Source organism: Amborella trichopoda, chromosome 9 (genome assembly GCF_054954075.1).
Source record: "Amborella trichopoda isolate Santa Cruz 75 chromosome 9, AtrichopodaSantaCruz75HAP2 v2.0, whole genome shotgun sequence".
In the NCBI taxonomy this organism is placed as follows: domain Eukaryota; kingdom Viridiplantae; phylum Streptophyta; class Magnoliopsida; order Amborellales; family Amborellaceae; genus Amborella; species Amborella trichopoda.
This window is the reverse complement of record NC_142344.1, coordinates 7,402,346-7,427,867: the sequence shown is the minus strand read 5'-3', so window position 1 is coordinate 7,427,867 and position 25,522 is coordinate 7,402,346. Positions and strand designations below refer to the sequence as shown.

The 25,522-nt window shown below is 35.5% G+C and overlaps 1 protein-coding gene across 1 annotated transcript; it reads right to left on the bottom strand.

Annotated features, from left to right (window-relative positions):
- Nucleotides 1-138: 138 nt before the first annotated feature.
- On the bottom strand, nt 139-23,579 carry LOC18424093 (protein STRICTOSIDINE SYNTHASE-LIKE 5). Its single transcript, XM_006828687.4, has 4 exons — nt 22,777-23,579; nt 8,569-8,873; nt 2,708-2,840; nt 139-685 (listed from the first exon to the last, which is right to left on the bottom strand). The coding sequence occupies exons 1-4, from the start codon at nt 23,182-23,184 to the stop codon at nt 410-412; spliced, it is 1,122 nt and encodes a 373-aa protein (XP_006828750.1). The 5' UTR covers nt 23,185-23,579; the 3' UTR covers nt 139-409.
- Nucleotides 23,580-25,522: the final 1,943 nt, after the last annotated feature.

Below are 25,522 nucleotides of genomic sequence, written 5' to 3'. Positions count from 1 at the left end.
AAGGAATTTGCATCTCCCACCTTGAAGATCTTGTGTTTGATCAAAGAGAGATGCAACTAAATATGATACCCTTGTCGTTCCTTAATCTAACACCATCATTATGATGATGATGTGGGCAAACCACCTCCCTTCACATGGTTTCTCGAAAAGATGCATTACAGTGACAAAGCTTCACATTGTTTCTCGAAAAGATGCATTACAGTGACAAATTTTACATAGTTAGGAATCGGGCTCGAGTTTGAGCGGTTAGTAGTTGACAATAGCAATGCTATATTTCAAGTTCGATTCCAACTAGCTGAATTGTCGAAAGAAAACTATATAGGGCTTATTAATTTGTTTGGTGCTACAACTGAACTGGAGCTTGATCACACCAAGTATTTTCATACATTTTATCCTGCCATAACCAATTTTAGTGGGCAGATGCTGCATATTTTTTTAAGTCAAGGCGCCCAATGTATGACTTATCAAGATATCCAATATAGAGATATTTTCCAATCTTGATTCCTCCTGTAACTTTGCTCAGTTCTGGGTCTGAGTAAAGGGCAATGGCCTCCCCAGTTAGACTCACAGCAAGAACTCCACCATTCATTTGGAATTCAGGTAGCATAATAAACTTGCTCACAATCACCATTGCTTTCCTCACCACAGCATACTTCAGCATGATATTGAAAAATGCTGTTTTACCCTAGAAAAGAAAACAAGATATGCATTAAATTAAATGGTTCGTCGTAATCTATTTCAAAACTATGCTTAATGTCAGAAAAGAAAGAAAGAAACAAAGACAGGAAAAAAAGAGAGAAACAAAACAACCAAAAATTGGAAGTACATAGATATTTCGTACCAAAACAATCCGAGGTAAATATGCAGAATGTGACCATATGGGAAAAGGGTTGTACTACCAAATTTTATTCTAAAATGTAATTTTGGTGCCAAAATTCACTAGATGGCCTGAGAATCCATTTTAAAATTTTAGACACAAAAATTAGTTCGAATCTAGTAGATTTATAAACACATGTTATAATATGCACTATTTTGGGATTTAAAATATTTTTTTTATTTTTTATTTTTTATAGGGAAAATGACTTTTACCCCTCCCCAAAACTTCCATTTCTATTAGCCCCCTGGGTTCACCCAAATCCCTTGTACCCCTCAAATTTAAATTTTTGGGACCGTTAGGCCCCTAATTGTGTTTTTCTTTGTTCTTTTTATAATTTTGATTCTTTTATTTCACAAAATGCTCCCTTTCCTTTCTCTTTCGTTGCCTAAAACCAATCTTACCTCCATAGATCCCACTCTATAAATTTAAGCATGAAAAGAAAATGAATTTTTCTTTAACATTATGACCTATTTTACAATTACATCAATATCTTTTGAACTTAAAAAATGATTAATCAATATATTTGTTACTATTGTTAATGGATTATCATTAGTTATTTATTCATTTATTAAATTTTTTTATCAAAATACCTATAAGAGATTAAATATTCAACAATTAATATATTATTATTGTTATTATTATAATTATTAATTAACTATAATAATTATTATTATTACTATCATCAATAAAATTTGTATATCGACACAAAAAAAAGTATGGATGACTAATGTATGGGTTTGGCATTTTGTAAAACAAAGTATCAAATTTGTAAAAAGAACAAAAATAATAATAATTAGGGGGTTAATGGTCCCAAAGTTTTAAACTTGAGGGGTGCAAGGGATTTTAGGGGCTAATAAGAAATGAAATTTCAGGGAGGGGGTTAGAGGTCATTTTCCATTTTTTATATTCATACATTTCAATATCAAGGTGATCAATCAGATAGAGTTTTCCAACTTCAAAATAGCATTTGCAGTGGATTTTTGATGTGCACCTTAATTGCACTTTTTAAGGTTGCAACCTTTGATAACCTTTTTCCTATAGATAATCCACATACCATTGATTACTAAAGCATACTTATTATTTTCCTCAGCCAGATTTTAATAAATAGTCTCAAACCATACATGTTCTCTTCCACTTCTCTGACTTCTTACATATCTCTTAGTCCTTTTCTCAGAGAGAAATGACCTATTTACTGGAAGGCACCAACCTTCTAAAAAATAAAGACATTTGAGCTCAAACATAAAATTCACATTTTTCCAATGCATTCATTTATGTGCTTGTAATGAGTATTTTCCACTTTTCTGTGGTTTTAGCTTGATCTTTTCATGAATGGATGGCAAACAAAACCAAAATTTCGTGACATAATTGGAATACATTATTATGATACTCTTCTGTTTCTTAATATTTTCTCCCAAGTCCCAACTTCACATACTATGGAATTGAAAACCATATTGGAGCATGGATTTATCTTTTCAGTCATCAAAATTTGAAATTATTGAGGAAATGGAAACTTCAAAATCCGAAAGCGGGGGTGAAGAATGTACTGCCCTCATTGCTATCATTGAATAGAAAAAAAAAGAAGGAAGAATTGTTGAATTTAGAATTTAGAATTTTTTTTGTTAAAAATATTATATAAACAAGTGACTGGTTGAAATTGTTACAAATTCTATAGTTCATGTCTAGTTTCGATAGAGTTCTGCCTTTAAAGCGCGATTATAAAGAATCAATTCACAAGCCACTTTGCTCTGAAACCATGGAAATCCAATAATTTGAAATCTTAAATGTTACTCTAAGTCAAATTAGATTGAGCTAGAATTAAGATGTACTTACAGTGGCTAGGCCTATCCAGAATCGACCCTCGCCATCGTACCGAATATTGTCCGGCACACCTGGCAACTTATCTATGAATATCTCTGTAGATCCCTTTTTGTCTCCTTCAATCCAATATTTTACACATCTTGCCCTGAAAAGTTTAAACCACTCTTAACATAATGATAATAAGACTGATATGATCTTCTATAAGATTCCTTAATCATCTTTCACAGCTTTCACAAATCAAAGCAAAAAGAACAATGTAAAAGCCATTGAAAAATTAAAGAGAGAAAAATAAAACAAATGACTGTTGGTGCTAATATTGTTAACTGCTGAGGATTGATGTCTCGTATTCTGAAGAAATATATATGTCAAGGTTCAGATATATCCATACATGGGACTCGATATATCTGGGACTTGATATATTTATCTGTACAAGGGTATTTCGATAATTTGTACCATCTATCTAGGACTCGATATATATCTTTACGATTGGGGGTTCAACCAAAGTTGAGGGTTAAGGGAAAAACGCAGATCTCTTTGTAATTAGATAAATACAGAGAGGCGTGAGGAAGAGAGAGAATTGTAACATTATTTTCATTGCCAGTAAAGAAGCTCTAATCTCTCGCGGACGTAGGCATGTTGCTGAACCATGTATATATTTACGTTGTGGTTGGTTGTCTCGTTCTTTTTTGTTTGTTTCTTCTTTCATGTTTTCGTGGATTGCTTTTTGTTTACAAATTAGTATCAGAGCCTACATAGTTGTTCCGCATTCTGGGGTTTGCTACCACGATGACAGGAAATGGGTCAAGCGTCAAGTATGACATTGAGAGGTTCAATAGAAAGAACAATTTCACCCTTTGGTGACGAAGGATGAAGGATATTTTGATACAACAAGGTCTGGCTAAAGCTTTGCTAGGGAAATCGAAGAAAACAGCAAAGATGGACGATGAAGAGTGGCAAAAGATGGAGGAAAAGGCGGTAAGTGCGATTCGTCAGAATCTCTTAGATGACGTATTGCGTTATGTGGTGGATATCGAAACTACTCCGGAGGTTTGGACAAAAATCGAGAGCATCTACATAACGAAATATCTGACGAGTAAGTTGTTCTTGAAGAAGCAGTTGTATTTTCTTCAGATGGAAGAAGGCACAGATCTGCTTGAACATCTCAGCGAGTTCAGCTAGATCATAAGCTAGTTAGCAAGCCTTGAGGTCGAAATCGAGGATGAAGACAATGCCCTACTTTTGTTGGCTTCGCTTCCAGGATCATACGATCACCTTGTTACGACTCTACTTTAGGGGAAGGAAACTCTTGAGACGGATAAAGTCACTGCTACTCTTATATCAAAGGAGACAAGGAAAAAGACTAGCAATATTAAATTTCAAGGAGAAGGTTTCTTTAGAAACACAAAGAGAGTCATGAAAGGGGTAGATTAAATCAAAAGAGGTATGGAAGCAGAAGTCAGTCAAAATCGAACGGGAAGGACAAATTTATTTGCTATTATTGCAAAAAGGAAGGTCATATGAAGAGAGACTGCCCAAAAAGAAAAGAGGATATAAAAAAGATAGAAATAGGAAAAACATCTAATGAAACTAGCGTGGCCGATAGCTCTGATGGAGATGATGTAGATTTTCTCTTTATATCTTCGGATAATAATCAATTTACTGATTCTTGGACTTTAGATTCTGGTTGTTCTTTTCATATGCGTCCAAATAGAAACTACTTCGAAACCTACAAATCATATAGTGGTGGGTTTGTTCTAATGGGGAACGATGTAGTATGCAAGACAATTGGAATAAGAACTATCAAAATCAAAATGTTTGATGGGATAATACGAACCTTATCAGATATGAGGCATGTCCCACAATTAAAGAAAAACTTAATATTTCTAGGGGCTCTTGATTTGAATGGTTGCAAGTATACAGCAACAGGTGGAGTCCTCAAAGTTAGTAAGGGATATAGGGTTGCCATGAAAGGTCAGATGACTGGGAATCTATACAGGTTGATAAGGAATACAGTTATAGGTGGAGCTTCTGTAACCATAGATGTTGAGTCCAACATAGATGACACAAATCTGTGGCATATGTGTTTAGAGCATATGAGTGAACGAGGTATGATGGAACTTCATAAAAGAAAATTGTTGAAGGATGTCAGAGCCTGTAAACTAGATTTCTGTAAGTACTGTGTTTTCGGTAAACAGTGCAAGATTATATTCAAACTACAATTCATACGAGCAAGGATATACTAGACTATGTACACACTGATATATGGGGGCTTCACTAATCAAATCCAAGGGTGGGGTAAAATACTTCATTACCTTCATTGATGATTACTCAATAAAGGTTTGAATCTACTTTATGAAACACAAAAGTGAAGCATTCACGAAGCTTAAACAATAGAAAGCAAAGGCAGAAAGGAAGACATGAAAGAAACTGAAATGCTTAGGGAATTGTATGTCACTTTACCATACCAAAAACTCCTCAACAAAATGGTGTGGCTGAGAGGATGAACATGACTCTTTTAGAAAGAGCTCTTAGTATGAGATTGAATGTAGATTTGAAAAAAAGTTTCTGGGCAGAAGCAGTTAACATGGCATGTTTCATTGTTAATAGGTCACCATCTACAACGATTAATTGCAAAATTTCAGAGGAGATGTGGACAAGAAAGCCGGTAGATTACTCTATGCTGAGGATCTTCGGATGTCCAGCCTATGTCCATGTGCAAAGTGGGAAACGTTTCAAATTAGACTCTAAATCTAAACAATACATCTTTCTTGGTTTTGAGAAGGGAGTGAAGGGATTCAAGCTTTGGGATCCTACTTCACATAAGGTTATGCTTAGCAGGGATCTTGTGTTTGATGAATCTCACATGATGAAGTCAATCAACATGCAATATGACAAAGTGCAAGTAGATGAAAGTGATGAAGAAAGATCGAAAGTCCAGGTGGAGCTAGAAGAGTCTGAAACATCAAAAGAGGAAAAATCATCTAGCAGCATACCAGAACAACAACAATCACAAGGTGAACCCTTCAGTTTGGAAGAAGGTAGAAAGAAGCGTGTTCACAAAGCCCCTGTGAGATACGTCTGTGAAGACATGGTAGCCTTTGCTCTAACTGTTGGTACTGGGAAAATCGACTCCTTTGAAGATGCTCAAAGTGATGCACGGAGTGATAAATGGATGACAACCATGATGGAGGAGATGGAGTCTTTGAAAAAGAACAAGACTTGGGAGCTTGTCAAGAGGCCAAAGAGAAGGAAAGTGATTGGGTGCAAGTGGATCTTTCGAAGAAAAATGCAACAACAAAAAATAAATGTGAGAGATTCAAGGCTAGGCTCATAGCAAAGGGCTACACTCAAAAGGACGTTGGGGACTACAATGAAATATTCTCTCCGGTTGCCAAGCACACTTCAATAAGGCTATTACTTGCTTTAGTAGCCATGTTTGATTTGGAGCTAGAAAAGCTTGAAGTGAAGACAACGTTACTTCATGGTGATTTGGAGGAACAAATTTTTATGGAGCAACCTGAAGGCTTCAAGGTGTATGGAAAAGAAGATCAAGTTTGTTTGCTCAAGAGATCGCTTTATGGTCTTAAGCAATCTCCCAGGCAGTGGTACAAGCGCTTCGAATATTTCATGATGTGGATTGGTTATTCAAGAAGTGAGTATGATTGTTGTTTTTATTTTAAAGTTCTTGATGATAATTCCCTTATTCTCTTGATGATTTATGTTGACGACATGCTCATCGCTGCCAAGAATGCATGTGACATAACTTCTCTCAAGTCTATGTTAAGTTCTGAGTTTGATATGAAGGATCTAGGGGCTACTAATATGATCATTTGTATAGAGATTCATAGAGATAGAAGTGCAGGTAAACTCTGGGTAACTCAGAAAAAGAATGTTGAAAAGGTGTCGGAGCGTTTCAATATAAAAAGGCCAAGTCAGTTAGCACTCCATTGGTGAGTCACTTCAAGTTATCTGAACAGCAGTGTCTCATTACGGATGAAGAGATAGAGCAGATGTCTCTGGTGCCCTATGTTAGTACAGTCGGAAGCCTCATGTATGCTATGGTTTGTAGTAGGACAGATTTATCTCATGTTGTCAGTATTGTTAGTCGATACATGAGTAATTCTGGAAGGGAGCATTAGAATGCTATTAAATGGATTTTCAGATATCTGAGCAGGACGTCAGATCTCATATTTATGTTCAACAGGAAGAGAAGCTCTACAGAACTGGTGGGATATATCGATTCCGACTATACTGGTGATTTAGACAAGCGAAGGTCTACTACAGGGTATGTCTTCACACAAGTAGGTGGACCTATTTCATGGAAGGCAATGCTTCAACCCACGATTACCTTGTTTACGACAGAGGTAGAGTACATGGCAGCAGTTGAGGCTGCAAAAGAGGTGATTTGGTCGACTGCTTTGGCTCGTGAGTTGGGGGTGGAGCAAGGAGGTACTGTGTTGCGTTGTGATAGTCAGAGTAGCATAAATATTGCAAAGAATCAAGTGTTTCATACAAGGACAAATCACATTGATGTGAGATATCACAAGATCAAGGAGGTTATGTCAAAAAGAATCATTCACAAAAAATTCATACGAATAACAACCCTGCAGATATGCTTACAAAGCCGGTCACCACAAAGAAGCTCAAGCTTTGCTTGGACTTACTTAATGTCTTTCATTGTTGAGAGTGAGAGAAGTACCCCATGGCAGGTGAGGGTGTAGTAGCGTACCTTTATGGAGGTATGGGAATGAAGACATCTTCAGGGTGACTCGACAGAATTCAAGCCAAGGTGGAAATAGTTGAGGATTGATGTCTTGTATTCTGAGGAAATATATCTGCCAAGGTTCGGATATATCCGTATATATATATATATATATCCCTACAAGGGTATTTCGATAATTTGTACCATCCATCTGGGACTCGATATATATCATTGCGATTGGAGGTTCATCCAAAGTTACGGGTTAAGGGAAAAACACAGATCTATTTGTAATTAGATAAAAACAGAGAGGCGTGAGGAAGAGAAAGAATTGTAACCCTATTTTCATTATCAGTAAAGAAGCTATAATATCCCGTGGACGTAGACATGTTATCGAACCACGTATATCTTTACCTTATGATTGGTTGTCTCTTTCTTTCGTGTTTGTTTCTTCTTTCTTAATTTCATGGATTGCTTTTCGTTTCTATAGTTAACAAATAATCAGTTTAGTTGCTGTTCCAAACAAACTACACTGAAGAACTTGAACCGCAAATCACATCTGCTAGGGTTAATCAAATACAAAAACCTAACTTAAATAAGTGTGTACTACATATACTAAGGTCACAAACAAACATAAACCACCAAATATTAGAAGATCATGCCCAAGTAACCCTAAACTTCCTCAAAACAAAAATAATTTTCTTTTTTTTATTGTGCTTGCTCTTGTGGTCTTGTGGGAGCATGCTACACACTTGGTCCCTTGGGCAAAAGAGCTGCATACGAATACTTTTTCGTCTTGAATTTTGAATTGAAGTATTTAAAAAAAAAAAACTTGGATTTTGGGTTCCAAAAAACTTTGATCTGACCATCCAAAAACTTAGATAATTTTGATCAATCCTAGGATTTAATTTTTTTTCAGGTACATGTAATGTGTACATGAAATTTTTTTTTTTTTCTTTATTAGGTTAGTTACTAGATTGAGGAAGTGATATCTCCAAAATTTATGTGCTAAAAATACTCCTGGTTATAAGTTTTTACCCAGGGAATGAATAGATGATATGCTCCTAGGAAGCATATAATCTTTTGGCTTCTTTTTCAAATTTGAATAGTCCCTCTGAGAATATAAGGCGAAGTGTGTGGAGATTGTAGGGTCCGAGAAAGTAAGAGCACTTACAACGTGGACTCACAATAGACGAGAAAGTCTTGGTTCGGAGAGAGGGCCAATCCATTTGCAAAATAGAGGCCTTTCAACAGCACATGGGTCTCACCGGTCGAGGGTTCGAATCTCAACAAGCGACCGTGAGGGCGCCCCTCGAAAATGTCGAGCATATGATGATCAAGGTCATATTTATAGCTTGCATCAGTGAAGTAAATGGTTCCATCTGAGGCTACATCCAGGCCGTCCGCTAGCTTGAACTTTACGCCCTCCGCCCCGTCCGACAGTACCTCCACCTTGTTGTCTGCCACCTTCAGAAGGCCCTGCCCCCATAGAAATGAAGACGATCCAAATTTTGGTTATAAGTGTCCAAGGGCATGGCTTTCATATAGGAGGGCAATAATGTGTCACAGAGTTATAGATAAGTGCGTTTGTGTGTGTAAAAATTTTTGTTGGAGGAATTTACCCTGTGTCCTCACATTGAGAAAGAGAGAGGAGTATATCCTGTGTACTAACACTTTTGTTTGGTTGGCTGTGAAGTTAAATGGATTTAACTGCTCATTTGCCGTTAAAAATGGACAAAGATAAACCATGTCATGGAACAGTTCCCAAACAATTGTGCTCAAAATATATAATTAAATGCGTTTAGTGGTAACACGCCCTAAGTGTAGAAGAAATAAAAACTATCTCATTTATAAAATGGGGAACTGCCCTTGAAAGAAACATGAAAAACAATTCCAGTGCTGCTCTTTCGCGGTATATTGGGAGGGTACAATAAATATATAAAAAATGCTTTCCTTCACGAAGAGGACTATAAAATGAACCAAAGCATCACTAAAAGAATCTCTAAATATTTGAAATTTTCAAAAGAGTAAGAATTCTAGCATATTGTACACAACTTTTTCACAAAAGGATTATTATACCAAACACATTGTGTGTTTATAGTGTATGGTACCCAAACCTATCATCCACCGTTTGTCGTCATCAACAAAGGGTGTACATGAGCTGTTTTTTCGCTTTCGAGTCCACTCCTGTCTATCAGTCTTTATCAACAAACTAGTAAATGAGCCATTGTTGAAATGGTGAATGGCCAGGGCTTAGGGACCATATACTATAAACCAGTGCTTTAAAAAATGGCGAGTCGCAACGAACTCGTTTGAGTCGACACGGGAATCGACCACCCCGTGTTAATTCCAGTAAACACGTTAAGTCGTCCGATTCTAGAGAGGTATCGGCGATCCTGTATAGTCGTCCTATTCTAGAGATATATCAGCGATTCTGTATAGAGAACCACTCGATGGTTCAGTTATTGGGTTTATGTGGCCTCTAAAGGCTTTATGAGTGTGTATCAAAATACTTTTATTAATAGTGAAACATAAATTCAGTGGGCGTGTGGTCCCTCAAGGATCATACTAAGGAAATAATGTTTGTTTATATCGGACTGTGCTTATCGATCTAGGCCAATCGGTTGGAAAACCCAAGGTACCTGGGTATAAAAAATTAACCGATGAGAGTTTTAGGTTAGCCCTTGATGAGGTCGGAGCTTATGCATAGATGAGTGAGACGAGGGACTGTGTGACCCTTGTGTCTGATGGTAGCCTACTGAGACGGGGGCCAAAACTTCATCCATATTCCATCACAGGGCAAACATATTGATAGATCGTTCGGAAAAACCAGATATCCACCTTTGGCTGCAGCGTATACATGTACGAAAGATGCCCCTATGCGTCACAGAGCTGTGGTCGCATCAGGTCGTGGTGACCTTAACTCGTCTCTAGGGGAGGACCTGTAATCCATAGATTGGGATTGCGACCCCTTGATTCATCGACCTGACTTTGATGACCCGCTAATGAGCCCCTGCTTGGATTGTGGGTCATGAAAAAACTGGGCCGGTTCGATAAAGCTAGTGTGGTATGTAGTCCACAGTTGAAGGTGAAGTACCCCATAATTACAGATTGAATTCCTAAAACCATATGGATCATTTCCCATCATATTAATTTAATTGTGTTCATTTTATTATTAAAATGATTTTAGTTTTATTATTTGAATTTTTATGAATCTCTCAATATTTTATTTATGTTTTTTGGACTTATAAAAATACAATTACTGATTTTATAGAGTTATAAAATTCAAATATATAAAAATTCATTTTATTTAATTTTAAAACTTTTAATAAAAATTCATGGGGGGCCAAAGTGCATATAGGCCCACCGTGTGGCATGTGGGTGGGGGCCCACATGTGCTACATAGGGGAGGTACGCACCACCCTTTTGGATTCTTTGTTTGCTTTATGTTGAAGTCTTTAAGTTATGGTAACTTTGATTTGTGGCATGTGGTCAAATCTTGGAAGGAAAATATTGACCATGGCTTTATTTGTTTTATAGCAAGTTTGCTTTAAAGGGATGTGGTCAATTTGAATAGATAATAAATATTGACCTTATCTTATTTATATTTGGTAGTATTTATTTGCTTGATAATATTTGACATATCCTTATGGAATATGTGAGATGGATTATGCAATTTTATGGAATACACGATATTTATTTTATTTAAATATATTGATGGGAAAATAGTTTAAGAAAAGGGGGATAATGGTCCAAGCACCTTCCATAATGTTGATGACCCATCTATGGAATGGATGGCTCAGATCTCTCACCCCACAAGTTATCTTGATCAACGGTCTAGATTCAATCTCATGAAAGTGACAAACTATGGGAAAACCCTAAGAAACCATTAAACCTAAATATTCACTATAAATAAGGGTGTTCCCCCATCTCTACACAACCTCTCTCTCTCCCATAATCTCTATCTAACCTCTCTCTCCCTCATAATCTCTCTCTCACCTCTCTCTCTCTTAGAGAGGCACGCCTCACTCTCTCTCCTCTATATTTCTCTCTCTAACTTTCTCTTTTCAAAACCCTAAGTAGTACTCTCTCTCCTCTTTAGATCTAAGGAGAATTAAGGGTTGGAAAAATTAGAGGGAAGCCTAAGTTAATTTTGGGGGTTAGGATTTGGTAGAGATTTTAAGGGTGGTTACTTAGTTTGGCCGAAATCAGTTTTCTTGGATCGAGATTGAAGCTAGACCGCAGATCTCGCGCTATTGGATGTGGTGACTCGGTGTGGGGTGTAAAAAACCTGGTTGAGGTAAACTCCGACATCTTTAATTTTATTTGTTAGTTCTTTTATTTTATATTCTCAAGCATAATATTAGGTTGTATGAATGACATCAAGTAGTTAAGATTTATTTTATTGATCTGCTATTTAGTTTTTTGGAATTTCTATTGTTTGTAATAAGACCATCTGTGAGTGATCTTGTTGCCAAAAATATAAGAGGTGATTATTATTAAAAAAAATTGTATTTCCCGACAAAAGATCACATAGGTCTTTCTTTCATTGGTATCATAGCTATTTTACTTGATTGCCATTAGGAGTCTTTTTTTATTTTTGCTTGAGAATATAAATATATGGCTGCTCGTACCTTCATCTCAGAGATCCTAAAAACCAAAGGGTTTGATGGGACCAATTTTGTTTCATGGAAAAAAAAAAATCAAATTTGTGCTTTATGAGAAAAATTTGCATGAGGTACTCTTTGAGGACTGACATCGTCGTTCAATTGACGACTCATCTCAAGTCATTAAAGATGAGTACGCCATTTGGAAGAGGAAGAATATGAGATGTAAATACATTCTTTTATTTGTTATGCCTGACTCATATGCTTTTGAGTATGAGTCAATCTATACTGCAAGTGAAATTTATGATAAACTTGAGAGAGAGTATCTTGAAGCATCTCTTATGAAGAAAACCATAGCTATGAGGAGGTATAATGAATTAAAGATGGCAGAAGATACCAAGTTTACATATCATGTGCACGTATTTCGTGCTCTAGTCAGAGAGCTAGAAGATACAGACATGAAACTTAATGAACCTATGCAAGTGATTCATCTTCCTAATTCTTGGGAGACCTTTATATATTCCATCTCAGCCAGAAAGAAAGCATCAAAACTGGAGGAGCTCATCACTACAATCAAAGCAGAAGAGGAGAGAAAAAATTCAAGGCAACTACTACTAACAACTCCAAGGGAAGCCGTGCATATAATAAAATCCCCACCTTCTTTTAAATTTAAGAAGGGAAAGGGAAGAAATAATTTTCGAAAGGAAAAATATTTCAAAGGGAGAGATTTTGGAAATAAAAGAGCAAAGAGAGAGACTCGAACTTGCTTTATTTGTAAGAAGGTGGGCCACATAGTCAATAATTGTCGGTTTAACAAATCTGGAGGGACCAACAAGGAATTGACATGTGTGATTTTGGAGTCTATGCTGGCTGACCCCAAAGGATCCTCTTGGTGTCTTGACTAGGGTGCTACGGCCCACGTCACAAATACCAAGGATGATTTTCGTTCTTTCACTCCCATGGGGCCAGGACAACAACATATTTATATGGAAAAAAATCAGAAGACTAATGTTCTTGAAGTTGGAGATTTTGAGCTAAAATTGAAGAGTGGAGCACCTTGATCCAAGCACTTTATGCTCCTGATATGAAGAAGTGTTGGTTTCGGTTCCGACGATGTCTATGATTGGATTCATAACTACTTTCATTGGGAAAAAAGTAGTGGTCAAAAAGGAGAAAGATGTGACGACATATAGACAGGCTTTTACTATTGAAATAAAAGAGAATGTTGCTTATGTCTCATCCCCTAATGAATTGGATGCTTATGACACATTAATATTAAACGAATATAAATATTAAAAAGGGACGGGATTCTTCAAAATTATAAGAGAGATTTATTGAAAATTTGCGAGTCTTGTGTGCAAGAAAATTAATAAAGAGAAATGCCACCAGGGCAAAAAGAGCTACTAGCGTATTGGAAATCATTCATAGTGACATATGTGGACCTATGAATGTGACCACCAAAAGTGGAAAAATATATTTTATCTCTTTTATAGATGATCACTCGCGATATAGCCATGTGTACTTTATTCATGCAAAATCAAAGCCCTAGAAAAATTCAAAGAATATAAGGCCCAGGTAGATAATCAAACCAACATAAAAATTAAAATTCATAGAACCGATAGAGGGGAGAAATATTCATCTGACCTTTTTAAAGAATTGTGCATTGAAAATGGGATCATCCATCAGTACACCATGCCTTATACTCCTGAACAAAATGATGTAGCTGAGAGAAAGAATATGACCTTAGTGGAAATGGTAAGGAGTATGATAGGGCATGCAAATCTCTCATTGGAGCTTTGGGGAGAAGCCGTTTTAACGGCATGTTACATCCTTAACCGGACTCCCACAAAAGCTGCCCCACTTACTCCTCACAAAATTTTCACATGTCGTACTCTCTCCTTTGAACACCTGAGAGTTTGGGGTTGCTCACCCCATGTCCTTATCTCACATCAAAATAGAACCAAATTGCAATTCAAAACTGTCAAAACCATTTTTATTGGTTACTCAGATCATGGTAAGGGGTATCGATTCTACAACCTTGAAACAAGTGCAGTTATTGAAAGTCACGATGCTCACTTCTTCGAGGAAGAGTTCCTTGAAGCAAGAGTGAGTAGAAAACAAGCCGACTTTTATGAAGAGGCTAAATAACAAGGATGTAGTTCAAGACTTTGAACTTGAAACTTCTAAACGAACCCAACCTGATCCTAAACTCCCTAGAGAAAGTGAATATTTACCTGAACCTAGACGAAGTAACCGAGTCAGTAGACCACTTCTTTACCTAGAACAATTTGTCTACCTTTGAGAATATTTTGATAAGGTTAGGGAAGACCTAGATTCAGAATCCAGAACTCACCGTGAAGCCTTGACCTGCCCTGAAAGGGAATACTAGGTAGAAGACATGAAAGATGAGTATGCTTCCATTAACCAAAACCATATATGAGAATTAATACCTCTACCTCAAAAGAGTAAGGCCATTGGTTGTGAGTAGATTTTCAAAAAAAAGTTGAACTCTGAAGGGAAAATAGAAAAATACAAAGCTAGGCTAGTTACAAAGGGTTTCACCCAAAAAGAAGGGATATATTATGAGGAAACTTTTTCCCTTGTTGCCAAATTTTCATCTATCCGAATCCTTATAACTATAGCTGCCTATTTTGATTTTGAGGTTCATCAAATGGATGTCAAAACAACATTTCTAAATGGGGATTAAAAAAAAAAATTTACATGACCCAACCTGAGGGATTTGAGGAGAAAAGGAAAGAGAACCTGTATGCAAACTTAATAAATCTCTTTATGACTTGAAACAAGTATCGCGACAGTAGTATATAAAATTCCAGGAGACACTTGCTGTTGTAGGGTTCTCCACAAATAATGAGGATTATTGCGTATATCAAAAGGTCAGTGGGAGTGATGTGGTTTTTATATCATTATATGTGATTGATATGTTAATTGTTAGTAGCTCAATTGCCCTAGTAGTAGAGACGAAAAATTTTCTTGTACAACACTTTGATATGAAGGATCTTGGAGAAGCTTCATATGTGTTGGGCATCAAGATAATAAGAAACAGGAGAGAGAAGACTACCCAACTTTTCCATGCAACCTAATGTAAGAGGATTTTGGAAAAGTTTGATATGAGTATGTGTAAGTCCATGTCTACCCCAATTAACAAAAAGATGAAGCTTAATAATAAGATGTGTCCTACCGATGACATGGATATAAGAACCATGGAGAGAGTGTCATACAGGAGCGCAGTTGGTTCCCTTATGTATACCATAAAGGGAAGAAGACTTGACTTGTCATTCGTTATGAGTCTGGTGAGCCGTTTCCAAAGTAATCCAGGAGAAGAGCATTGGAAAACTATAAAAAGAATTCTCAGATATTTAAAAGGGACCATGAATTATGCGCTCACATATAAAGGGGAAACTGAAATAACAATAGAGGGATATTCTGATGCAAGCTGTCTAGCAGATCCAGATAATGCGAAGTCTACTTCTGGGTATGTTTTTTATGCTTGGAGGGGAAGCGGTTTCTTGGAAGTCAAAGAAACAAGATATTGTGGCCTTGTCCATAATGGAATCCCAATATGTGGCATGATTTTTAGCAGCCAAGGAAGTTGTGTGGATTAAGATGTTTCTTAATCAACTTAATTTTAATCATGTACGTTGTGAGGCAGTGTGAATTTTCTACGACAACACTGCGGCTATTTGTGTCTCTAAGGAGCCTCGGTTTCACAAGAACTCCAAGCATATTAAGCCTCATTTTTATCACTTGAGAAATGAGGTAAGATTGAAAGAAATCGAGATCAACTATATATCTACAGATTTGATGGTTGCAGACCCTCTGATTAAGGGAGTTGTCCCAAATGTTTTTGTAAGACATGTGAGAGAGATGGGGATGAGAGAAAGTGAGAATGTAAGGCCTTCAAAGGCCAGTGGGAGATGTTGGGTTTATATGGCCTCTAAAGGCCTTATGAGTATATATTGAAATACTTTTATTATAGTGAAACATAAACTCAGTGGGAGTATGGTCCCTCGAAGACTATAGTAAAGAAATAATGTTTGTTTATACTGAATTGTGCTTATTGATCTAGGCCAGTCGGTTGAAAAACCCAAGGCACCTAGGCATAAAGAATTAACTTATGAGGGTTTTGGGTTAGCCCTTGATGAGTGAGCGAAGGAACTGTGTGACCCTTGTGTGTGATGGTACGCCTACTGAGATGGGGGCCAAAACCTCATCCATGTTCCATCACACGGCATGCATATCGATAAATAGTTCGAAAAAACCAGATATCCACCTTTGACTGAAGCGTATGCATGTGCGAAAGATACCCCTATGCGCTTTAGAGCTGTGGTCGTATCAAGTCGTGGTGACCTTAACTCATCTCTAGGGGAGGACTTGTAATCCACAGACTGGGATACCGACCCCTTGATTCATCGATCTGACTTTGGTGACCCGCTAATAGCTCCTGCTTGGACTGTAGGTCATGGGAAACACTGGGTCGGTTCGATAAAGCTAGTGTGGTCTGTAGTCCACAGTTGAATGTGGAGTATCTCATAATTACTGATTGAATTCCTAAAATCATATAGATCATTTTTCCATCATATTAATTTAATTGTGTTCATTTTATTATTGAAATGATTTTAGTTTTATTATTTGAATTTTTATTAATCTCTCAATATTTTATTTATGTTTTTGGACTTATAAAAATACAGTTATTGATTTTATAAAGTTGTAAAATTCAAATATATATAAATTCGTTTTATTTAATTTTAAAACTTTTTATAAAATTTCATGGGGGCCCAAAGTGCACATAGGCCCACCGTGTGGCATGTGGGTGGGGGCCCACATGTGCTACATAGGGGAGGCACGCACCACTCCTTTGGATTCTTTGTTTGCTTTATGTTCAAGTCTTTAAGTTATGGTAACTTTGATTTGTGGCATGTGATCAAATCTTGGAAGGGAAATATTGATCATGGCTTTATTTGTTTTATAGCAAGTTTGCTTTAAAGGGACGTGGTCAATTTTAATAGATAGTAAATATTGACCTTATCTTATTTATATTTGGTAGTATTTATTTGCTTGATAATATTTGACCTATCCTTATGGAATATGTGAGATGGATCATACAATTTTATGGAATGCATGATATTTATTTTATTTAAATATATTGATGGGAAAATGGTTTAAGGAAAAGGGGATAATGGTTCAAGCACCTTCTATAATGTTGATGGCCCATTTATAGAATGGATGGCTCAGATCTCTCACCCCACAAGTTACCTTGATCAACTGTCTAGATTCAATCTCATGAAATAAGCAAACTATGGGAAAACCCTAAGAAACCCTAAACCTAAATATTCACTATAAATAGGGGTGTTCTTCCCCCATTTCTATACAACCTCTCTCTCTCCCATAATCTCTCTCTAACCTCTCTCTCCCATAATCTATCTGACCTCTCTCTCCTACAGGGGAACGCCCCACTCTCTCTCTTCTATATTTCTCTCTAACTTTCTCTCTCCTAGGTAGTACCTCTCTCCTCTCTAGATCTAAGGAGAAACTAAGGGTTGAAAAAATTAGAGAGAAGCCTAAGTTAATTTTGGGGTTTAGGGTTTAATAGAGATTTTAAGGGTGGTTACCTAGTTTAGCTAAAATCAGTTTTCTTGCTTCGAGATTGAAGCTAGACCGCAGATCCCACGCCATTGGATGTGGTGACTTGATATGGGGTGTAAAAAACCCGATTGAGGAAATCTCCGGCATATTTTTTTTTATTTGCTAGTTATTCTTTTTTATATTCTTAAGCACAATATTAGGTTGTATGAATGACATCAAGCAGTTGAGATTTATTTTATTGATGTGCTATTTATTTTTTTAGAATTTATATTGTTTGTAATAAGACCATCTGTGAGTGATCTTGTTGCCAAAATTATAAGGGGTGATTATTATTAAAAAAAAATTGTATTTTCTAGCAAAAGATCACATAGGTCTTTCTTTCATCTGTACAGTGAACCGTTCAAATCATTATACTTAAAGACTCAAAATCTGCCTAGATAAGCTTGTTGCATCAGATTGTACCCTGCCAATGTCAGCATGGGTCAACGTGGACCAACCCCCACATGCGCGTGTATAAAGTGCAACCCCATAATTTTAGGATGTTGGACAACAATCGAATGATTAGGATGGTTGAGTTTTTTTATAGTACTATTTCTTCCCACATCATTTATGTGAGTTGAAAAACCAGCTCGTCATGAATAAGAAGCCCGACAAATATTGTTATCTTGGGATAAATTGCAGTGAGATGGTATATGCAGGACCATATATGCCCATCATGAATAAAAAGGTTGTACATCCGATGGTGGCAATTAAATTAGACAATAAATTTTTTTTTATTAAAAATAATAATTCGGTGCCCATCACCCCCTATCTTTCACCAAAAAAATTTAAATTTACTTACCAGAAAAACATAAAAACTCTATTAAGCTATTATATCATGACATTATTTCATTATATGAGCAGTCAATAATTAATTAGTTAATTAAGATTAAAAAATCCGTAATACCTAATAGGATATTAAAAAAAGAATAAAAATAATACAAATTCTAGTCTATTGGATATTAAAAAAATTAGTTTAGAGAATATTTTAAGAGAGAAAAATAACACTAACTCATACAACTTTAGAATTTATTTCAAGTTGCTTTATCAATTATCCCACATTGATAATTATAGTTAGTTAGGTTGTAATAATTTTGGATAAGTAAAACAAATTAATAAATGTTTCATACTTTGATGTGATACTAATTTATGTGGGAAATTAATTTTTTTAATCTTATAATATATAAGTATTTGTAACTAGTTACCTCACATTGCAAGTATGAATTTATTTATTTATTCACTTTTAATTTTATTAAAATATTATTGTAAATTTATATTTGTAAATTCTATATTTCTATGCACACTAATTGTTATATATTAGATTTATTTATTTGTGAGGGTCAGACCCTTGTTTATACTAATTACAATGATAAACAAGTCGTATATTTTATTTATTAATGTATTTTTTTTTAATCATACAGACATCCAGATAGAAAAACAACATCTCAATAATCACCTATTTTTACAAAGTAATGAAAATACGTAATGCACCACTCCTCAATTCTTTTAGAAATTAAAATAACATTATTTTTAGATATTTATAGTGATTTGTTAAAGATTTTTTTAGACAAAAATAACCGATTCCACTCGATTCCCAATCTGAAACGCCGATTCACCGGTCCAATGGGTTTTTGGGATACCCTATCCGGGCACCAATCTGTTTTTTAAACCACTACTATAAACACTTTGTATATCCACTTTAGCCTTTGAAGAAAGCCAAGTATTTTGTTCCTTTATTCATCTTTCAATCATTTTCAGAGCCTTTCTAATATGCATATGCATGTTTATGGCTTTTTAACATGGGACAACACACCAAAGATAACACTTACCTCTTGACATTTTAGGAACTTGTCCTCTTTAATGGAAAAGTAAAAAAAAAGGTAAGGTGCACCTCAAAAATCCAGTAGAAAAGAGTATTGCAAAGTTGAAAAATCTTCCAATTAGTCTTCTCAACTATGCGATATAAAGGAAAAAAATGAATTTTAAGTACTAAAAGTAGTATATCTTGTAAGAAGTTATCTGACCATCTATTTTCAAGATATGCAAGTAATTATAAATCTGCTCGATCTTCATTGCTTTTGAGAATTTAAATTTCATAATTTGAGTTGAACTTAGATTTTCAACTCATCGTAAGGTTTTCAACACTGTCATAAGTGAGGCTATGATCGTTTGATCTTACAGCACATAATATTCTATTTTCAATTTTTCTATAATCATATTAACAAGAAATTTAGTATTTTTCATCACCTTATTGGCCGCACCTAAAAAAGATAAAAAATATTTTCTAAAATAAAATGACCAAACTGCCTTTAAAAGTTTTAGAGATATTTTGGTTTTTTTTTTTTATCAAGAGTATTTTTATATTTTTCGTCAATGCAACCCTATGAGAGGATGGGATATCCCAAATTTGGTGTTGACATGATTTATAAAAATTAAAAAACCAAATAGTATTTAGGTGTGAAATGTGTTTGAGACCATCTCAGCCATCATTCAGATCATATAGCTAGAAGAGATTAGAAAGTTTTCCCTTCTTTGAAATCTTATAAGAAAGTACTTAATACACCTAAAATCTCATTTTCCCATCTTAAATAATATATGAACGAGCTGTATTTAAAAAGCTTGGAGTTTCTTTCCTTTTTTTTTTTTTTTTTGAATTTTTTTATTTCTATTTTTTATATTCATACATTTCAATGTCAAGGTGGTCAATTTTATGATACTCATATCTAACATAGCCAAGTTGAGCCTGAGAAGAATATCTTTTGGATAGCAATAGAGATGGGCCAAAAGATAGAGAGAAACCTAACCACAAATGTTAGAGAAAATATAGTTGGGCCAAAGGAGGGAGAGAGATATTCTTGTGAAAGGAATCCGTATATTGTGTATAGGGTTAATATAAAAAGTATATATTGCAATTAATATTTACGGGAAGGGTTGATAGAGTATCTGTATTTAATTATAAATTTGGATATGGTTTAGGTATTTATAATTTAGTTTCTATTATTAACCCATACTCAGTAGTTTCTTCACAATTCTCAATTTACATAGTAAACAACAAAGATTATTGAATGAAAACCTACAGTTCATTTCTTATCGACAAAAATAAATTGAAATCACAATTAATACCACATTGGAGTGATCTACTGTTCGAAAAATCTCGGATCTGGATCAAGAATCACTAGTCCAGATCACAACACCATATCAGGTTCTAGTAAAGAAATTTATCAAAATACACCTAATATTTGAACTATTTAACAATTTATATTAGAAAATTCACGTAGAGGACGCTGAATGGGTTTGACGTGCAGGTGTGGAAAAAAGTTTTGAATTTACGTATAGATGTGGATGGGTTTGAATTAGAAGATATCACTACTTTTTTTTTTTATACTGATCTCAACCCTCAATCATAGGATTTGAGATCACTACTTTCCCTATATATTAATCACATCCCTTCAATCATAGGATTTGATATCTCTTTGTATCACCTATAAGTGTAGTGATTTGCCAATAATGAAAACAAGTTTCACTTATTATCAATTGAAGTAAAATGTATTTTGATAAGTTTCAAAATTCATCTTGATGTGTCATTTAATGAGCTATTTAAAATTTTATCAAAAGAATGCTGCATATTTGAAATTAGATTAAAAAATATGGGTAAAATGAATCATATGTATCTTGATAAATTTGTCTAAATTAAATATTATATTAATTAAGCTAAAATACATTTAGTTGGCTAGCATAAACGGGTTCAATCCGGGCTTGAAGCCCCTCTTAGAGCGTACTTTTATAAATGTTCGCTTTCTTTTATGGTTGTTTTCTTTTAACATTAGCAATAATTTATTTTTTCTTTTCTTGTTTGTTTTTTTGTGCTGGATTTGGTCCAATAAGGTTAAGAACTTTAAACTTGCCCTAACCCATCCTAAGCCCGAATAGAGGAGGTGAGTTGCATTGACACATCTCAAGCCCGAATAAAAGAGGTGAGTTGCATTTGGTAAATATCTAGCATAAAATTTTGCCACATCTTATTATTAATTTTGAATCTATGTTATGGCCATTGATAGAGAACATAATTTATATGGCCGATACCAAATAATTATGATAAAACTCGAATGACGATAGTGATGTTTTCTATTAGAGGAGGACAGCAATTATTGGGTGGGCAATCCGTTATTTTCTAAAAAAAACTGAGAGTGATTTAATGACAAAAAAAAAAATATCCTAAGTACAGAAGCATCTTGATTTATTAGAACGCATCAAACTTTTTGGGACCCGCTGCGGGCCATCTCAATAATTTGGAAGATGTGAAGAGAGCAATCACTTAACCTTTAGAAATAAAAAGAGATATGGCTCAAGAGGAGAGCAACTATTAAAAAAAGGTACCCGGGCACATAGATTGGGACTTTTGAAAAGTTTTCTCTAAATTTTAAACTGTTGGAGGGCAATTTGGGTCCCTTTTAATGTATTTTTGTCTTTTATAAAATGAGTATTTCTCGAAAGGAAACAAAAACTACAATCAATAAGCAGCCCAGCATGTCACGCAAAGCCTTGGACCTATTCCTGTGAGGGCCGGCCATCTTAAATAAAAATAATGTTAAAAAAAAAACAAGAAAAAAGAGTGATTTATGTACGGAGGTAAAACACAAAATGTTCGGATTATTGGTGAAAATAAAAAATAAAAAAACTCGGTCAACTTATTATTAATATTATTGTTTTTTCAAGAATACTTCTTGGGGAACCCAAATTTTGATTTTTCTTTTTAGTTTTTTTAAGTTAGTAGGGCAGTGCCGAAGCATTAAGACATTATCCTATTTACGGAAAAAAAACTAAAAAAAAAAATCAAAATTCAAGTTCATCAATAGATAATTTTGGAAAAATTAAAAGAATAGATTGATGGACTTATAAGTGGAGCATTTTGTATTGTGCTTAAAATTTTAAGATCCCTAGGTAAATTACTCTAAAAATAAAGGCCAGGGTAGGCCGGGTTGAATCAATCGGCCGGCCTGTTTTGGCGGCATCAGCTGGCTCATGCCGTAATTTTTCAGGGCCGGGCCGTTGCTAGCCCTAAGGCAAAAAAAGAGATCCGAGTGAAGAGAGAGGTGGTAAGCATCTGGAGAGAGAGAGAGAGAGAGACGAACCTTGTAAGCATCGCAAACAAACACCTCCTTCGACGGCCCGAGCGCCACCCCAAGTGGCCTTCCCCCGGTGAAACTAAGGTTGCGCACGGCGATCTCCCCACCGTACGCAACCCCTTCCACCTTCTTTACCCACCCATCCGCGGTGGTCACATACACGGCCCCCTCTTGTGCATCGTACGCCAAGTCCTCTGGCCCCATCACCAAGCCCTCAGCCACACGCTCCAAGTCCCTCGCCACCCTCAGGTTCTGCTCCCGCACGTGCCGTATCTCGGGGTCATAGTCTGGTATGGGCGAAGTGTCAAAGGGCTCGACGATCCAAAGCGCCACCACTATTACGACGGGCGCCACCGCTATGAGCGGCGCCAGCAACTTTCCGCCTCCTTTCTTCACGCCTTCTACTACCGCCATTCCTTTTTGTTTTAAGAGAGAGAGGAGACGAGTTACAGAAATTTATACTGTTTTTTTGAGTCTCCCCTGTGAGCGCTTGTTGTTTTACCCGATTTATCCGATCAAACGTTCCGGATCGATTTGATTTTTCCTAGAGAGTATGAGATGGAAGGATCTACTAGAAAGAGCGAGATGACCACCTGGATTAGGACTTGTTTATTTGTTATTTGGATAAGAGAGACGGGGCAGAGAGCGGTTACGACTTTCGAGGATTCATAAACACGAGGGAGGCGGGAGATGGACGGTAGGGATATGCAGATAGGATGAGTGGACGAGTGACTGATCTTGGGGCGGCCTGTTAAAATGCTCCGAGGAGGGGCTCGGGGATTGGATTTCTTTTCTCGTCTTTTGTCTCCAAGAACGTGGACGCCAACTCCTTGACTTTGAGAGGTTCCCTTTTTGTTTTGTTGTATATGGAAAACCTTTATACAAGGACTTCTCCACTCATCTACCCCAAAAAAAAAAAACACAAAGACGTATATATAAGTTGTAAATTTTATATAAAAACGTTTATATAAGTTGTAAATTTTATATTGTACAAGTAAGATGCAACTCAAAACTCATGGAAAAGGTTGTTTCGTTATTAGAAGACCCTCCAATTGATCATTTCCAATTCGAGATATATATGAATATGAAAGAAAGTTGAATTTCAAGTATTAATAATAGTGTATCTTGTAATGTATTATCTTAGACCGTTTATTGTCAAGATAATTAAGTGTTTATGGATTTGCTAAATCTGCACTATTTTTTGAGTTTTCAATTTTATAATATGGGCTGAAAATACATTTTAGAGTGATCATAAGAGTTTCGGCACCTAAAATACATCTTATAGTGAGATTTTGAGGCGCACCTTATCGTGATTGCTTAAGGTGGACACCTTATACAAACCTCACCCTTTATAAAAAAAAAAGGTTTTGATAAGGCTGCAACTTTAAGTAAAGCCTCACCTTAAACCTCATAGAATATTGTAGTTTTAGGATCGAAAACCTTCAAACATCTCAGTCTTGACCATTATAGTTGTGAAAGAAAAATAATAATTGGATTTTAAGCCCTGAAAATAGTGTATATTGTAACACATTATTTAGAACCTTTATTTCATCCTAAATAAAACTATTCACATATTGCAAGATCTGTATCATTTTTTAGCTTCAAATTTTATAGTCGGTATTGAAAATTTATTTTAGAGCCATTATGGAGCCAAAGTGATCTCCAGACGAGAATTCAAAGTGAGGCTTTACTTTATTTTCATAGAGTCTAAGCCTTATAGAAACTGCATCCTATTTTAAACTGCATGCATCGCGGTGCCACAAATTTTGACTTATCAAATGAGAACAATAATCATATTTTTGAATACTTCAGTGACCAACTAGGGCACGTTGGTACTACCATCACCACCGAGTCCAATTCTAAAATCATAGCTATTCCTTGTACCTAGATTTACTACTATGTTAGGAGCATACTATCTATTTACTCCCTCAGGTAGAATACATGTTAGGGATTGTTTGGATCTCAAAACTTGGAGATATAATATCTACAACCTAAAGAATAACCTCAACAAAAAGAATTTCCTAAATCAGCTCTCTATGTACTTAAAAAATTCAAAATTTGAAAGGCTAGATCTAAGTATCACAAAACTTCAAATTCAAAATTTTTCTTTTGAAAATAATCATCTTGCAATTCTTATATGGTGTAATTTTAGACCAAAAAAATCCATCTAAATAGATGTTTTAAATGAGGGAGTAGATGAACAATATGCTCCTGTAGAAGCAATACTTTTCAATTGATGGGCACATTTACTTTCCTTAGTTTGAGATTGTGAGTAATATGAAAAATTTTCATTCCTTAATGTGAGAACATGAATAATATGGAAAATATTCATTCCATGCCTTATATTTCCTTATTTTCTCTTTCTAAAAAACTGTTCTCTTTTCAAAAGATTCCAAGGCTCCCCACCTCTTCAAATGATTAAATCTCTCCAATAATCTCTCTTTTTAAATTAAATATCTCATGTAGAATCTCTCTTCTCTCATTTCTCTCTTCTCTCATTTCTCTCTCCTTTCACTCATCCCTCTCTCCTTAAATATTTCTTTTTATATCTCTTTAAATTTCTCTCCCGCTCCTCCTTTTCTCTCTCTCTCTCTTTCCACGCACCCTCTCTCTCTTTCTAAATTTTCTCACATCATTTTTTCCCCTTTCCCCTCTAGTCCCTCTGTGTGTATTTTCTATCTTATTTTATCTTATTCAAATATTGTCATTTTGTCTGCCATATTTCTGATTTTTATCAAATATACTAGTTAAT